The sequence below is a fragment of the Tachypleus tridentatus genome, chromosome 4 (assembly GCF_004210375.1).
Source record: "Tachypleus tridentatus isolate NWPU-2018 chromosome 4, ASM421037v1, whole genome shotgun sequence".
NCBI lineage: Eukaryota > Metazoa > Arthropoda > Merostomata > Xiphosura > Limulidae > Tachypleus > Tachypleus tridentatus.
In genome coordinates, this window is record NC_134828.1 from 77,197,084 (window position 1) to 77,215,194 (window position 18,111).

General features: G+C 31.1%; 1 protein-coding gene across 3 annotated transcripts in view; it reads right to left on the reverse strand.

Annotated features, from left to right (window-relative positions):
• LOC143249489 (lachesin-like) overlaps positions 1-18,111 on the reverse strand; it is a 103,075-nt gene that overhangs the window by 32,387 nt on the left and 52,577 nt on the right. For 2 of the 3 annotated variants that reach the window (XM_076499416.1, XM_076499415.1), the window contains exon 2: positions 3,226-3,350. In XM_076499416.1, the coding sequence (XP_076355531.1) occupies positions 3,226-3,350 (125 nt within the window). Of the gene's footprint in view, positions 1-3,225; positions 3,351-14,190; positions 14,403-18,111 lie in introns of those variants that run through there. The other variant, XM_076499417.1, reaches the window with a different exon arrangement.

Genomic DNA, 18,111 nt, shown 5'->3' on the forward strand with positions numbered 1-18,111 from the left:
ATGCATTTTTATAGACTTTGAGAGATTTTCTAAGAGAAAGAAAAAGACAATACCATTGATAACGAAACTTATACTAAATAGGCACCCCTAATCATGTTCCTTTGAACATCTGAGATAGTTTTGCTCTTACTCATTGCGTCTCCGGTTAATAACAATATGACTACATCTCCACTTTAATAGAAATGACTTTATCTCCTGCAATGACATAAAAATAGCGTATTTCACACATACAACAAAAGTGACTACTCTACAAATACGGGTATGGACGTTCCAATAAAGTAACCACTAAGTCCAAAATGAATGTTACAAACGAATAAAAAAGCAGTGTTAACTTGTTAATGCACAGTCTCTTCTGTTAATACTGAACATATAATGTTGGAACTTAACACAGTTAATACGATCTTTTCTCAGATTTTGGTTTAAAGTGACATTGGATTGCAGAAATTATGTTAAAACTTATGTTACCTATCATAATTTATCTCGGACGAGTTTCTTATTTTTTACGTTACATATTACGGAAATTCTGACTTGAATCTAGAAGTCAATAGGTTAATATAAATTAAATTTATAATATTTTTCAACAAGATTTATGAACACAATTTTCGTTTTTTAAACAAATATATTTTAATATACAAACAGCAACGTAATTTATAATAACGGTTATTGCGAACAGTTATTTAGAATATTGGTTTAAAAACAAAAACAAAAAAAATTACAAAGTCAAAAACAATACTCAGTTTGTATCTAGTTTGAAGCTCAACATGTTATCAAAGGTCCAGGTCAACGAGGCACAAGATACTTTTGTATTCACAAGTCGGCTTGATATGGGAATTAACACTTTAATTAAAATGAAGTACAGAACAACGCTTCGATCTTCTAAGGTCATCATCAAGTTAACTATGGTTAATATCCATACCAGGCGTCTTGAGAATACATTTTTACTTCAAGTAAGTTTCTCGTTATCACGAATCACAAGTTATTTTTTGTGTTGATACACATACATGTTTCACTTAACAGGAATGCTAGCTAGCTCTATTATTGTTTGGCCCAATGCGATTTACAAGCTCACATTTTACAGACTAAGATATCTAATATCTTTGCAAAAATACTAATGTCCAAAGTTACTTTTTGAAGTTCGTAAAGTTCGAAATCTATAAACGTTCCTGGTAAAATTCTGTAGTTTTCCCGATTAATAAGCGTTAATCACAATTATAGCTTCCGAAATTTATAGTATACTGACTGTAGGTGGCCAGTAATATAAAACTGTCTCTTAGCATCTTCTTATAGCTTTCTTTTATATACCAATTACGCGAGATTTTCGGACGTTCAACAATGTTCAAAAACACAATACTATTTTCATATACCACATATTGTTAATTCTTGCTCTTGAGAATCTTTTACACCTTTAGAGAACATGTAGAGCTTGTGCAGTGCACATTCAACAATATACGTCACATTCATAACTATACTGAAACAAATATAGGTATTATAGGTATTAAAATAAATATATAACAGTTAATTTGCTACAGTAATAATTGAAAAATTACGTCAAAAGACAACTAATGAACTTGGCTGAATAATAGGAACTAGTAAAAAGACATTTGGAGCATTTGTGTCAGCATGAAAACAAGATGTAATTCTTTACGTAAAGCCAAAGACTTACATGCAACATACGAGTACGTTTTATAACTTAGTCGATTTTTTAAAATTTTGAATATTAATGTTTAGCACCATTAATAAATTCACCATCTTGTTCTAATCATCAATTGTTTGAGACTCCTTTAGGTATATCATTTACAGTCTTGTTAGGCCTAACATGTATGTAATCGAAAGATAAGCAACCATTAGTTAAATGTTAGTTTCAACAAGTACATACGTGCTGGTTAATACTTAAAAATATCAACTATCAAATAAAAAGAAAGGTAAAGAGGATCGTTAAGTGTAGATTCGTTAAATAAAGAATTAGCATTTGAAATGCTTACCCATTTTGTGTGAATAAAAGTGATTCAACTTGGACTTAATGTGTTTGTTCTAAAACCAGAATATAAATTTGTATTAAAATTCCTCTTCAAACATTTAATAATAGAAATAAAAAATAACAATACTTGGATGGCACGAACTCAAAATCTATCAATACTCTTACTCTATCTTAATATCCCTACACCTAAAATAGAGCCTTAATTATTCTTAAACCATCCATTGGGTTTTATCTTTTCACTGAACCATACAGTAACTTAAATTAATTTAGGTAAGTGAATAATGATACCAATTTTGTCGACTTCATTACTCGATATTATACGGTGGACTAACTCTTTAAAAATCAAATAATGAATATTTATTTATTATTTTACATCAGAGATGAAATTGAAAAGGGGGTATTTAACGTAGAGGCCTAATACATTAGTTGATTGGCCGTACCATCTAATGTGGAAAACAGTTTCGCCTATTCAAGATTCATCAGTATGGCTTATGTCAGCAAATCAAATAAGTACCATCAAACCTATTATAATGGTAAAGTGTATATCATATCTATTGGGTTTTGAGTCGTTTTTACTTCATCATACCGTAACCCAAATTTTTAAAGCAGCTTCTCATATATTTTGGATTACATTTTCTCCATTTATTCGTCATTTCAGATTGCATCTGTAGGAACTTTATAGTATTTAATTCGTAATTGCTATCAGAATTCTTAAAACATTACTCAATTTGTTGTTTTCTTTTGATGTTGAAACTTACGCTTAAGAACACGAAATACTAATCTTCTGAACCGATTTATTGGCATCAAGTATATGACCAGAGCTTCATTAATTATTTTGGTCTTCAAACATTGTTTAACTCACATTTGTCAGTTTTAACTGTATGTAATTGTTAAACGATGTTTGTTTGAATTACTTTATTATAAATATTTTGGAGATTACGGTTTTTACAAAGTTATTTTTTTTTCACTTGAACTTCAACTTTAAATTTGTTGTTTTACTTTTTCACATTTTATATATTCTGCGATCTGTTCCAATGTAAGCATATTTCTTGCATATATTGCGAGAGAATAAGGCTAAACCACAGCCAAATAATTAAATCTGAATGTCTATAATAACATGTAAGGGTAAGCTTAAATCTTGATGAAGATTTACACAATAATTTATATTCTAAAAAGTTAATGACTTTTTTAACTATAACCCTAAGATCACGTTTAATTAACTGATCTTATAAATTATTTTTACTTACCCTATAACTTCCTAATTCGTTTACCACACACGGGATATTTGCTTCTCTTCCTAAAGCAACTGTAACATTTGGTATAGGACCTGCAAAAATAGGACCTCTGTCTCTCTCTCTTTTGATGTTGCTAACTGTAAAAAACAACAACACAATCAAGCTGTTTTAAAGCATTTTACTGTTTAAGCACTTAGCCTATAATTGACATTACATAAACACTACATACATAAATATTAGTTTCCATGAATACATAAATCGTAAGTAGCTGCAGGTTTCGTACCATCCTATCTTGAAATTAGTGAAATGGCCCTGTGAAATCATACCTGATTTAAAAATGCTAAAATTACAATAATTAGACAAACGAGTATATAAATCTACAAAAAAGAGAATATTAATTTGAAAAAAAGAATTATTTGCAAAGAAAATTTTATTTTTTAGTTGTTTTTTTCAGCTATTAACTTTCTACTGGAGTTACAAACGTTGTGAATTCGGATACATCCGAATCGATGAAAAATAACGAGTGAGTTGAAAAGCGCTGTGTTTGGTAATGATGTTGCGAAATATAGTTCAGAATATATCCATTGTACAAACGAACTATAGATAATCGAAATATATAATACTGTAAATATTACAAGATATGATCGTTGTTATAAAAAGTAATGGTACTAGCTCATACTGGTATGTAAATGAGGCATCTGATGATAAGTCACGTGATCTGAAGTACAGCCTATTTTATATATAGTGGAATCACACATTTTTTTATTTGTTATTTTTGAAGTGAATCGAAGAGTTTATGAACTACAGTTTATCCAGGAACCATGACTGGACCACAAAGAAGACATTCAGATGTTTCGCCCTTATAAAAAGCCATCTGACAAATGGAAACTGGCCAGTCACAACAGGTATTGCAAATTATTAAAAGTATCTCAAAGCGTTGCTAGCAGAACTTATGACTACCTCCAAACCAATAGTACAGTTGCGCAGTTACCTAGAAAAGACAGACAACAATTCATAGAATAAAGAAATAATTGATATTTGTCTTTTGTGGCTCACAGAAATTATAGGATTTCTTATCCGAAATTTATTTAAATGTTTGCTGCCGAAACTGAAAGCGGTTTGAGCGTGCAGGCGGTAACAAAACAGACTTCACAGGTTATCCTGCACACCAGATGACCTGTGAGAAGCATCTTTCTCATTATAAGAAATATAACAGCTCGTCAGTAGTAGGTATTTGGTATGTAACTTATGAAAAAATCAATAGCAGATGTTCTTACTTATATAGAATATAGAACAAAACTGAACTAAAGTTCATACTGCAATGTAAAGCAAATAGCGATAGTAGAGGCATGGATGTAACCGTTTCTATTCACTGCGAAGTGTATCCATTAATGCAATACATTATAAAAACTCCATCTTGTGCTGCCACGTGCTTGTATAAATGATTTTTACTTGGTTACCCTAACAACAACCGATTTTTAGTCATCTTGTCATACGATATAAGGCTATTGCTAAATTCACAAACGTTTCTTGTTATTTTTATTCCAAAATATTTCTATTATTCTGATGCTTCTAAACGTGATTTGAGTAATCGTCAGGAATTAGTTCGTTAAACACACATGGGATATTTTTCAAAGTATGTAACAGTTCGTTGAACACTCATGGGATACTTTTTAAATTGAAATGACACTTATACAAGAATCTTACTGATGCTCTGAATCGATGGCAGACTGAACTTACTGTTTCTGGTGATCGTACTTCATAGTGAAGTGAAATATAATGAACTCTGTGAGTGTAAAAGCCACTTCTAACAACTGTTGACGTACAAATGTAGGCTGAATGACCAATTACGTGCCTTTTAGATAACATGAAAGATGACATATTTCTTTAAAAGTAAACAAAAGGGGCGATTGTTACCACTTAGTAACAGTATTTGCCTTGTTTCGTCTTGCAACGGCTAAAACAATATAATTTACAAATTCATTAATTGTTTTGTGCAGCGTAATAACCAGTTGTTTCTAAATCTATTTACAAGTAAAGAAATTATTGTAAGAATCACAATTTCAAAACAAAAGTGTACAAAATATAAATAAAATACAGTAATATAAAAATGTTGTCATTAAAAATGGTCAGACAAGTTTTTTATCCTTCCTTTAATTTTTAACCGAGATAGTTTCTCTTCATATATTAAGTTTAAACTATTTGAGGGTTTATGTAATATTTGCATGTTGACTGGCTTTATTTCTGCGAGAAATAAAAAAAAATATTTTGTTGGTGTAAAATACGGCATTAATGCTGAGTTGAGATTTTGTCTTAACACATGAAAAGATAATGAATCTCATTCATTAAAACTTATCTTTGTGTTGAGATAATAAAACCTAATTATCTGTATAGTATATTAACACTATGATCTTACAACAATTCACTTTCATTCATCTTGTAATTAAAGAGAAGACTGTTGTTAAGTTAGCAAACATTTCCTGTAATTTTTTATTCTAAATTATTTCGTTATTTTGGAGGAAATTGAAAGTTAAATCTTTCGGTAAAACAATGAAAGTGGTTGTATTTTGTAGTAGGAGTCCCATACACAAGTTAGGTAGACGAAACCAAGACTTCTCCGCTGATACATTGGTAAGTTTACGGAGTTATAACGCTAAAATCAGCGGTTCGATTCCTCTCGATGGACTCAGCAGATAGCCTGCTGTGGCTTTGCCATAAGAGAAAGCCAAGAAAGAAAGAAAGTAATTTATTTTTACATTTTAGCAGTTTCAGAACACCTTTCGATGAACGCTGTTGGTATAATCAAGATTCAGATTTGTTATCAGTATCATGATTTTATATTCTATATGGATTTGTTTATCTTTAAAGAAATGCTGTATATACTTGTGTTTGGTTGCTTTTACGCATTTGTGTTTGTACGTTTTCCATACGATTGAGCTTTTATATTTTATTTATGTATATATAACAAATAGAAAAACATACAACTTTAACAGCTGAATGCACACACGAATGTACAATATATCTATATTTGTGTGTATTGTAAATACCGGACGTCATTCAATAATGAATAAACTATCTGATAAAGGTCGCGTTGAATTGCAATATTCACGAAGGATAACGTGTAACATAACTACAGAGAAACGATTTTGAAACTTGCATCACATTACAGATTTTTTTATAGATGGACAGAAATTCTTGATTACGTCTGCTCCAGACAGTTGCTATAGGACCTACACTTTCGTTCCTTTACACACGCACCATATTAAGCGTTCTAAAATTAATGTGATTCAGCCGCCTAGATATTCCATGTTATTTAAACGCTGTTATTTGGTTTGAAAACCTTTAATCTTTGTCTGTATTTCATATTAAAACTCATTTTGCTATGAAATCAATTCCGCAATTTATCTATGTTTACTCTTATTAGAATATTTCTCAAAGTGCTTGTTTGTAAGTCTGCAACTTCGAAGATCCTTTTATCTTTCGAAAGAAGCCGGATGTGAGCGTGTCAAACATTGTGTTATTTATTTTTTACACAACTATTGCGTCAGTTACAGCACGAGAGTTTATGGTTTACGTAGTGTTGCCGTAAACACATTCTTAGGACTATAGGATGTTATGAGCTCTAAAAGATTGTTTGTTTGTTTGTTTGTTTTGGAATTTTGCGCAAAACTACACGAGGGCTATCTGCGCTAGCCATCTCTAATTCAGCAGTAAAAGACTAGAGGGAAGACAGCTAGTTATCACCACCCACCACCAACTCTTAGGCTACTCTTTTACCAACGAATAGTAGAATTGACAGACAAATTGTAACGCACTCACAGCTGAAAGGGCGAGCATGTTTGATACGACGGGAATTCGAATCCACGACCCTAGAATCACGAGTCGAACGCCTTAACCCACCTGGCCATGCCTAGACCCAGCTCTAAAAAGCCTTCGAGAATCAATCACTGGAATTTTTTGTTCTTTACCCTAACCACCCCAAAACACCACTTCTAGTTGAGGAAGAGATCCTGTGTTGGGAAAGGAAGTCAATTTCAATGTTTCTTTTAAAAACATTAAGTAATTGATGCAGCATATAGGTGCTCCAAATATGCAATTTCTTCAATCAATCTCGAATTCAATCTCGAGACAGTGTATACAAATATATGAATAAGAGATCAAAAGACAAACACAACATTAATATAAGGTTCATAAGTACATCCATATAATAAATCTTTCCAAATATATCCTCAACTAAGTATAAACAGATAAGAATGGCTCGGTATGGCCAGGTAGTTAGGGCACTCAATTCGTAATCTGAAGATCGCGAGTTCAAGTCCCAGTCACACCAAACATGTTCGCCCTTTCAGTCGTGGGTGTGTTATAATGTTACGGTCAATTTCACTATTTGTTGGTAAAAGAGTAGCCCAAGAGATGGCGATGGGTGGTGATGATTAGCTGCCTTCTTTCTAGTCTTACACTGCTAAATTAGTGGCGGCTAGTTCAGATACCCCCTTGTGTAACTTTGCGCGAATTTCAAAACTCAACAAATTAACCATCAATTAACTATTCTGATACCATTAATGAGGTTGTAACAAGAACCAGGAGGTCCTACTTTTAATTCCATTTATAAGTAAGAATTAACAAAAAATGCAGTAAAAGTAATTATACTGTTAGAAACTCCCTGAAATTTCCTTTTAATAATTATATTCCAGCATAACAATAACGTTTTCTATCTTCTTTTTTTCCAGGAAAAGAATCACGCTTTAAACACATTTTGCTCAAAAAGCACACAGTGATATACTATGCACGTATATGCAGTAGAGTAATACTTAAAAAAAAAAGAAACGTGACAGTAATGTAGAATATAATAACATTTACAAATATTAATAAAACGCATTTTTGACGTCGGAAGATATGTCGCATTTTCCATACATTCCTATTCATCAAATCTTTATAATTTAATTATGTATCTTTGTTTTTACAAATCCGGATTCTAAGATAACATTAAACTTGTGCTTGCTACAATGCATCACTGCAGCAGAAATAATTGGAAAAATAGATTTGATTTAATGCATCAAACACAAACGTATTTAGTCTCGGAATAAACATTATTTCAATGCAAAAGTGGTATCTAAACTTTGAAATAACCATGAATGTATAAAGATTGATTAAGAGGTATTCTCTATCATACAGCCATATATTCAAAATTTCATCGTAAAATAAAACGTCTTGATTCTCGAAGGTGTTGTATTTTTTCAACGATGGAATTTTTAGACGATGTTTATAAGTAATAATAACAACATTTTTTAAAAGAAATTATTTAAAGAAAATATTAACATTTATAGAATACGTACCTTATTTTTCGTTAGATGGCGCTCTAAACGTAGGGCCTATTCACAAAGTGACGAATTAGTAACTCGAGTCATTGCAGTTCACAATGCTTTACTCAGCTAAATTTACTTCTTTAGAAGCAATACTTGTGTAGACAAAGTTAAAGGATATTTTCCAGTTTTTACGTTTTGGCTTAGTATAGTAAATGCAAGCCAAGGTTATTGAAATAATGAACGTTCACCTTCAACATAGCTTTGAAAATGTACTTTGAATAGAACGTTAATCTTGGTAAGTTCTTAATATACGTAAACACAGAGAAGTGTAGTGATTACAACATATTAAATACAGCTGGTCACTTCACACGCATATTAAAAAAAGTAAGTATTATCTAAGATGTCATCGGCATAGAATCCAAGTTACCATTACCAAGTTTTATTTGGAAACACTGCATGACTTTCTTCCCAATATGAAATGGAACCAAAATCATAAATTTATTTTATAGCCTCATAAAAAAGTAAGCGTTTCAAGGCATGTAGGGAACAAATAGATGATTAAAGAAAACCTGTGCACGAATATGAAGAAAAGCTTTTAATATAACAGCAGGGAAAGTGAAAACCGTTAAGAATAAGATAACTGAGTGAAACGATCCGCATGTCTACATAAAAAAAAGGGAATGTGTTAGTAAAACTAATTTCAATGAAAACCCTTATCTTTTATAATACCGATACGTTTATGATGAAAGCCGTTTTAAGAGAAATAATTCATCTATTCAACAAAAGATACACTGCTGTCCAAAATCTTAAGGCCAATGAACATAAAGAAAAAATATGCATTTTGAGTTGTTAGACTCAACCACTTATTTGAATAAAGCTTCGAAAGATGAAAATAAGAAAAGGAAAAATAAAAATAAAAACCTTTTAGCATTTAATAGAGAAAATGTGAACACTATTAAATTAGGCTAAATACTAGCTGGTCAAAAGTTCAAGACCTTACCAAAAAGAAGTCCTAAATAGGTTAGGAAATGCCCAACAAAAGGTCTCAGTAGTGAGTTGCACGGCCGTCATTACAAATAATTGCATCATTTGCTTTGGCATGGTTGATATAAGCGTTTGCAGAAGGCTGGCTGGAATGTTATTCCAAGTGGTGAAGATGGCTTCACTGTTTGGATTTGACGTCCATTTCTATAGACTTCCCTTGCCATCCACCCCAAAAAATTTTCAATGGGGTTCAGTTCGTGCCAATACGCTTGATGGTCTAAAAAGAATCACGTTATTCGCCATGAAAAAGTCCTTTGTCCTGCGGGTATTGTGGATTTCAGGGTTGTCCTGATCCAATCATTTCCACACAAGCGAGGGTCTTCAGTCAATAAGAATGCTCTCTCCAACATGTCAATGTAGCCAGCTGCTGTTTGACGCTCCTATATAACCTGAAGCTCCATTGTTCCATGGAAGGAGAAAGCACCCCAGATCATGATGGAACCTCTTCCACTGTTTCGTGTAGAAAGTGCCAACCAGACAGTCATGTTGTGAAGACCAAGAAGAATTACTTGAGAAGGGTATAAAGACCTTATAGCAAGTGTATAGGCTTAAGGGATGAAAATAAATCATAATTACACAAGTATCTTTTTACTTTATGAGTCAGGTCATTATCGTTTTGCGCGTCCGTGTATTCATGTTACTGATATACGTTTGTTTGATATATTGGTAAGAGGAAAAATAAAATAATTGAACAAAATATTGATCTGACATGTATATCTGCATAATTTTGATTTGGAATCCATAATTATTCAATTCTATACCTCTCAAACGGTATTGTTCGCGAATTATCTGCATTTTTTATTAACTGGTTGAATAAGAATAGCAGTTATATACTGTGCTATTGTAATCATGCAGCAGTACCATGATAAACCTATATGGGTGTTACACGCATCAATCATAGATTGAAAACTACTGGTCTAATCTTTCAAAATGCAGTATAAGGGGAGTTTTGTTTCCACGCATACAAAAACAATATCTAAATATTTCTGTTTAACCACATATGCTAACAGCAGGGGTTCGATTCTTTTCAGTAGACACAGTAGATAGTTTAATGTGGTTTTGCTCCAAAACAAAGGAGTATTTCATACAAAGTTAAATAAAAAGGCAATTCTGTCTTAGTTAGTTATAATGCATCAATATCACAGTCTATTATTTTACAAATCAGATTAATATTATTTAATTAAATAACATTCTATCAAGGAATACCAGTTTGAGTGTTCCGTATAGGAGAAATACTTTTTTGATTGAAGCTAATAATACAAAATGTTAAATAATATTATACAATAGGTTTGACTTTTTATCAATTTAAAGATAAAATTAAACAACTTTCAGACTTTTTTGCAACAATGACAAATAAATTAAAAGTCAAATTTCGTTTTATACAAATAAATGAAATTTATTTTTTATCAAATTGTGATCAATAGGTACAATGTTACTAAAACTTCTCAGATTACCAATAAATAGCTCGACAAATATATCTGACGTCCGTAAAAGTTTAAAAAAGGTTACTTTTACACTTGTCATGTTTTTAAAAGTATAGGAGTTGTGCGTACAATGGTAAGGCTCTAAGCTTTTGTCAATAAACCCCGGTTCTCGATACTGTTGGTGGACACATCATAGGTAGCTTAATATGTAGTTTGTGTTTTTTCCTTGAAGTTAAATTTGAAACTACTCAAAGTTCTGCTGATTATTTGAATTTATTACTTTTCCCTTGTTCGAAAAATGCTAAAAATTATTTTATTGTAATTAAACACAAAGCTACACTCCTCCCCCCACAATAATTAATTTATTTTTTTGTAATTAAATACAAAGCTACACATCCTCCAGTAGTACAGCAATATGCCTGCAGGCTTACAACGCTAGAAGCCGGTTTTCGATACCCGTCGTGAGCAGAGAATAGATAAACCCTCGTATAGCTTAAAATTTAATTTCAAACAAACAGCACATTATGCCACCCGTGATGTGTCCACCATTGTTATGTAAAATGGTTTCTAGCGTTGTAATTCCTTAGATATATCGCTGAAGCATTGGGGACTTGTGGCTTTGTGTTTAATTACAAAAAATAAAAGTAATTACAAACAATTTTCAAACTAGGGAAGAGTCTAATAAAATTCAAATAAACTGTTAAAAAAGAGTAAACCATTCACTAAATAGTTTTTTATCACTGATTATCCAATTTTTTATCATTTTTATATAATATAGATATTTTAATGAAAAAAATTCTATAATACTTATTAATATAAGAATTTTATCGCTAGAGTTTTAAATTCAATGGTTAATACGTTAATGCATTTATGAATATACTAATATATTTTTTAGTTTTATATCTTACTAAAAATTATAAAATATCTTACTAGATTCTGTATTTGTAATAATTATATTATTTTATAAATAAAACGTATGAATAAGTTGTTATCTAAATTGATGCTGATGATGCTTTTAACATCCATAATCTATGACTGAACATGAGCTGATGATACTTCTAACATCCATAATCTATGACTGAACATGAGCTGATGATGCTTTTAACATCCATAATCTATGACTGAACATGAGCTGATGATACTTCTAACATCCATAATCTGTGACTGAACATGAGCTGATGATGCTTCTAACATCCATAATCTATGACTGAACATGAGCTGATGATGCTTCTAACATCCATAATCTATGACTGAACATGAGCTGATTATGCTTCTAACATCCATAATCTATGACTGAACATGAGCTGATGATGCTTCTAACATCCATAATTGAACATCCTAACTTACTGTATTACTACCGTGTATACGCTGCTGAGTAATAATTAGAAGATATCACTGTATTTCACTCTCAAACACATTAGTTACATTCAGACACAGATATTAATAATAGTTATTGGTCAAGAGAAAGTATAAATGGAATAGTGTTCACTCGTTTGGAAACATTTGTGAACTCTATTTAAAGTTCAAGACGACTTTTCTAAATACTATTTCAATCACTTAGTAACGTCGTTTCTTCTTAATAGGTAGATACTGTCTATAAAATGTTTCAAACCATAACAATGAATCTTGGTTATAAATATTTCTGATACTCTTATTAAATTTGTCTTCCAAATTAGTAGCCTTTTGTAATAAACAGACAACCTTTCATATTTAAACACAAAGTTATAACTTCTCAGTTTCTTACTTACATATTGTCTGTTTACCAATAAATATGGATATTCTCTATTTTTTATTTCGAACCCTTACCTACAGAATTAAATCAAAAAGTTAAAATATTTTACGGTCAATACTAAAACTGCTATCAACATTTAAAATATTAAAATTACTAGAGTTTCTTACAAAACGGTAACATTATTTTTAAGAGGTTGTTTCAATTACATTATCATTTTTGACATTCACCAATTATCGAAGTGCTAGGCAGTAAGCGTGGCCATTAAAATCTGTAATTTAACTGACAAGTGACTTTAATTTGCCGCAGATTCAGGAGGGAAGAACGTATTTGGTAGTTTAAACCTGAGAGGTACCTTGTACATAACTTGGGCCAAACAGCCCATTCAGAGACACCAAGTTTCAGGCATAGACATTTTTAATTTCAAGAAATGACCAGAGAGAAGGAAGCAAAAACCAATACTCGTCGACTGTGCAACTGGTATTAAGACTATTGAGACAGACTGCCATAGATACAACTTTTAAATATTTGAAAATTCAGTGCAATTTTGTTTTTTACACTTATTGCACACATGTTAATAAAGAATTTAAGTTTCATGACTGGTAAATGAAATGGAACATCGACAAGTACAGTAAAGTCTCGTGAAATGGAACATCAGAAAGAACATTAACACATTGTGATTGTGAGATTTTAATTTCAACCTCTTCAGTGTAGTCCCATGTGTCTTTAAAGTAATACAGTTTACAAATGTTTGCCATACAAGTTAAGAGAAGGTAATGACAATGAAACACACTGAACCGAATAACTCATTATACTGGTAATTAACACCGATCTTGAAATCACGTAGCAGAACAAAAAAATAGCTTTATAACGTTCCTAAGAGCCCATTTTTAATAACTGCATGTAACTGTCGTAAAATACAGGTTTAGGCTTAATTTACACGCCTAATGCTTTAGTAATGCGAAATAATGTTCGAAACCACCTTTCTAGTTAGTTCTGACACGTAGACTTTTCTTCAATTATTAGAATTATAAATGGAAATAAAGTGAGAACAATAATAGATGATTGTGTGGGTGAAATACGAGCTTTCAAGTCGTGTATAAATATACACGAACTTTCATCTTTCCAATGGTTTTCGTTAGTAGTTAGTAAAATAAGCTCATGGCAGCGTAATATTAATCATGGTTCCTACTTTAATATTTGTGCATAAAATACATTTTGATCTTAGAAATGACCTTATAACACTAAACATTTTATTTTTCTTTGATTGGACACTCAACGTTTGGCTTTTCAGTTTCTTCAAGAGAGCTTCACTACAACACAGACCGCTTTGAACCTTAATGGAACCCTCGTAAATAAACTGTGAAGCTAAACATTAAGTGTCCAGTTAAAGAAAACTAACAAATTTCCTGTCATAAGGTTGTTTATTTCTATTGTTAAAATGAAAAGTATTTTGTATCTAATTTTAACTTACACATTTCACGTTACCACACAGATTTTTTGGTTGCTTTTCCCGCACGTGTTGAATTTAAATATGATGAGCATATTTTTGAGAGCCTTAATGTAGTAGGTGATAAGTGAGTCGGTGACAGTGACATTACGCAAAAATAAACCACTAATACATAATGCATAACTCAAGAACTCATTGTGTCCTAGCCTTCTTCTTGGTGCTCGTATTTATTTTATATTGTTATCCCTGAAACACTGATCATCCCTTTTATACTGAATATTTTCTGAAAGTTAACACTTAGATTTGTAAAATTATACAAAAATACTTGTATTTCTGGGTAAAGTCTGTGTAAAGAAAGTAATAACATAACTGAATAAAATATTAATCATCAGGTTGGTTTTTTTAGAATTTTTAATATTCAAACTTGTTGATTTTGATGAGAAGTAAAATGTAGCTGTAACAGCTTGTCAATATTTATGATAGTATTTTACTACATAAGTCTTTGTTGCAATAATAGAATATTTTAAGTGCTTTAAAAATGATTATATTTTTGGACTTCTCGATCGTAACAGAAACGAAATATTTTAACAGTATTGTATTTAAGTATTCAAATTATATCGCAACTCTCCCCTCTAGATTAATGTAATGATGATAAATTTGAGTCAAAATTAAGAACCGCGGGTTTTAACATTTCTAAAATTTTGAATAAAGAACTCACAAAAGTTAACAAATTAATATGTATAATACAATATAACATTTAGTACAAGCGCATTTCTTGAATATGAAATAGAATGATTTATTCCATAAGAGCTTGAATGTCTCGTGAGATACGTGCATTACGTAAAATCCTCAGATGAAGGGAATTAATCAGTTTTGGTTTTGTAAGAGTCACTAACTGTTAATGACATATTTTGGTGCCTAATAAATATACATTCATACTCTTCGGTTCAAATAGCCTTCAATGTTTTTTTTTTCATTGTACGTTAAGTAAAATGTATCATACAAGTTAAAGGGGTAGCTGAATCACTTTTTCCTACAGTAAAAAACAAACTTTGATGATCTTGTAGTTAATACAAAAGATTGGTCAGTTTGGTTAATGTTAAGTGTAAACTAACACAATGGTCTGTGTTCTACCAACCTTTAGTATTGAAATCTTATTTTAACGTAATAAGCCTGCAGACGTAAAGGTTGAGTCATTCTTTATTTATTTATGTTGTCTCGTACTTTTAGACATTCATAAACAGACAACTTGATTTACTAATATTTTATATTATTTGATGACGATAACTCGTCACCTTAATGAAAAGACGATAACATTTTTCTAGAATGGTGTTCTATCATTATCTTGTGTATAAAAGTAATATTACAGTTATTATTATGACTCTTAAATACTATTAACACGTTTTGATATTATCTCAAGCATTGAAAAAAACAAAAAATTGTTCATTTGTTTAAAACATTGTTATTTTTCTTATGTTTCTTTACATTGAGACTGTACTTAGTGTATTGTAATTTGATACTTTCATTACTGTACCATACATTGACAACTTTTTAAATGTACTGTACAAAACCATTTTCTTTAATATTCCGTACTTTGACACTTTTAACATAAAACTTACATTGACACTTTTAACATATAACTTACATTGACACTTTTCTTAATTTACTTAATCTGACGCTTCTCCCTTAGTGTCACAGCGGTGATTGTACGGGCGTAAAAAGCTAGAAACTGGGTTTCGATATCCATGGCAGGCAGAGCACAGGTAGCTATTGTGTAACTTCGTGCTTGATTTCAAACAACATTAACACTTTTTAAATATTATTTTTACTTACAGTACATTAATTTATTGCTTACTTATAATTATTTCAATTATCTTGTTTTTTTCTTTGTACAAAACTAACACATTGAACAAGATTATTTTTTTTTAATTGAAGAACTAAATGAATCGACTTGTAAGCTGTTCATACTCAGGTTAAAAAGCATAATGTAGTTGCTGACAGTTTACTATACGTAGTTTCAAATATCCTGGTATTTCAGTTCAGTGATAGTTTATTTGTTTGTTATTAAACGCAAAGCTACACAGTGGAATGTTTGTTCTCTGTCCATAGCAGTATCAAAACCATATCATTAACCCTCGCACTTTCTGCTGAATCAACGGAGAACGTAATTTAATGTAAATGTATTTGTTGAATTTCATGCTAAACAACTCGAATACTATCTTTGCTATCCGACCCTAAGTAGGAGAGATAGAGAAAAGGGTAGACAACTTATTACACCACAACTACCAACTCTTGAGCTACTCTTTAGCACCGAATAGTGGAATTGACTTTCACACTATATATATTTATTTACTATAATGTTTTCACAAGGAAACCTTGTTCACTGACGAGATCGTAACCAGCGCCAGCAGGTTACGGGTCAAGTATCCTAACCATCTGGTCATACCAGGCATAGTTAGTGTAAACAGTACTAATGAGGCGAAGTATTTACCTTAAATTTTTTCTGTTAACTTCGTTACGTTTTAATTAAACGCATAAAACAAAAAACAGAAATATATAGTTGTTAAATATTTATTTATTTTCTTCACTTTATTTATGAAAAAAAAATGAAAACACAAAACTTTTAAAATTTGATGTCCATATGTATGGGCAATGCCACAATAAGATAAAATAATTATGGCCTTACTGCACAAAAGAAGAAAAAAATATATAATAATAAAAATAGATATTTCACGTTAATGAAGATCAGACAGAATTACGACCATTTGGCTTAGTCGTGTATGAAGCCTACAAAGCAGTATTACACGTTTTTTGTCTCTAAAGTTCAAGGAAAATTAAATTTCCTTTTCTTTCAGGCATACACATCAGATTGCTGATGAGTAGTCTACTGTACGTTTTATTTTATAAAAAAAAGGTGACTTAATTATATAGATTTACCACCAAGAATATTATGTTACACAGAAGGAGATGGCTCGGAAAATAATGTGATTCAGTTTTCAAACGTAAATGATCCCTGGTGAATAGAATTTATTTGAACTTTCGAAACAATTGGAGAACCTCTGGAGGGTGAATAATGATTGCATCAGTACGGAAATCTATCAGGGAACACTATGGAACTTCAGCTCAATTGTAATCAAGTTGAAGGCTACCTCTTTCAACATAATCGCGAAGATTCAATCTTAAATATCACTTTAAGTAAAAGAAGAACTGAGAGTAGTCAAGCTCACTAAACATAGTTGCAGTCGAAAATTATTATACTGTAGCCTTACCTTCTTATAACTGGAAAATAATATATTTTTATTCAACTATATTCAATTCTATTGTATTATATTCCCTTCAAACATTTTTGTGCAGGTGTTATGTAGATAGTTAACATATAAGCAGGATATAAATCACTTTTAATTTGCTTTAATCCCCAGATCAGGGTAAAATCACATACCGAAAAAACGGCCATTTTATAGAGCCTATACCTGTTTGGCGACGTCACTGTGTCATACTCAAGCAGCGTAGTAGTACAAAAGTTGTTACAAGTAATGGAGGTTATAAAAGACTTGCCTTTGAGAAACTAAAATTAACCTGAACAGTGAAAGAAAGACTCAAGAAGTTGTGCAAAATAAAAAACAATATAATATTTTTGCACACTGATTAAATATGCTGAGTTTGTATCGTAATATTGCCCAGTTTATGTGTTTTGGTACAGCTTTTCTGGTTGTTGTATTTAACATGAAGTTTATACATCTGTTGCAACATAGCGCTTATACGCAGTTAATATTTGAATTTATTGGTTTACTTTCATATTACATTAGGAGAACGTAATATATTTATATTATATATATAATGCATATATATTTAACGTTAGAGAAAATACTGACATGCGAAGGTATATTTTTACAGTACGGACAGCAGCGTAATTTATAATTTATACCCACTTATTTAACACTTAGT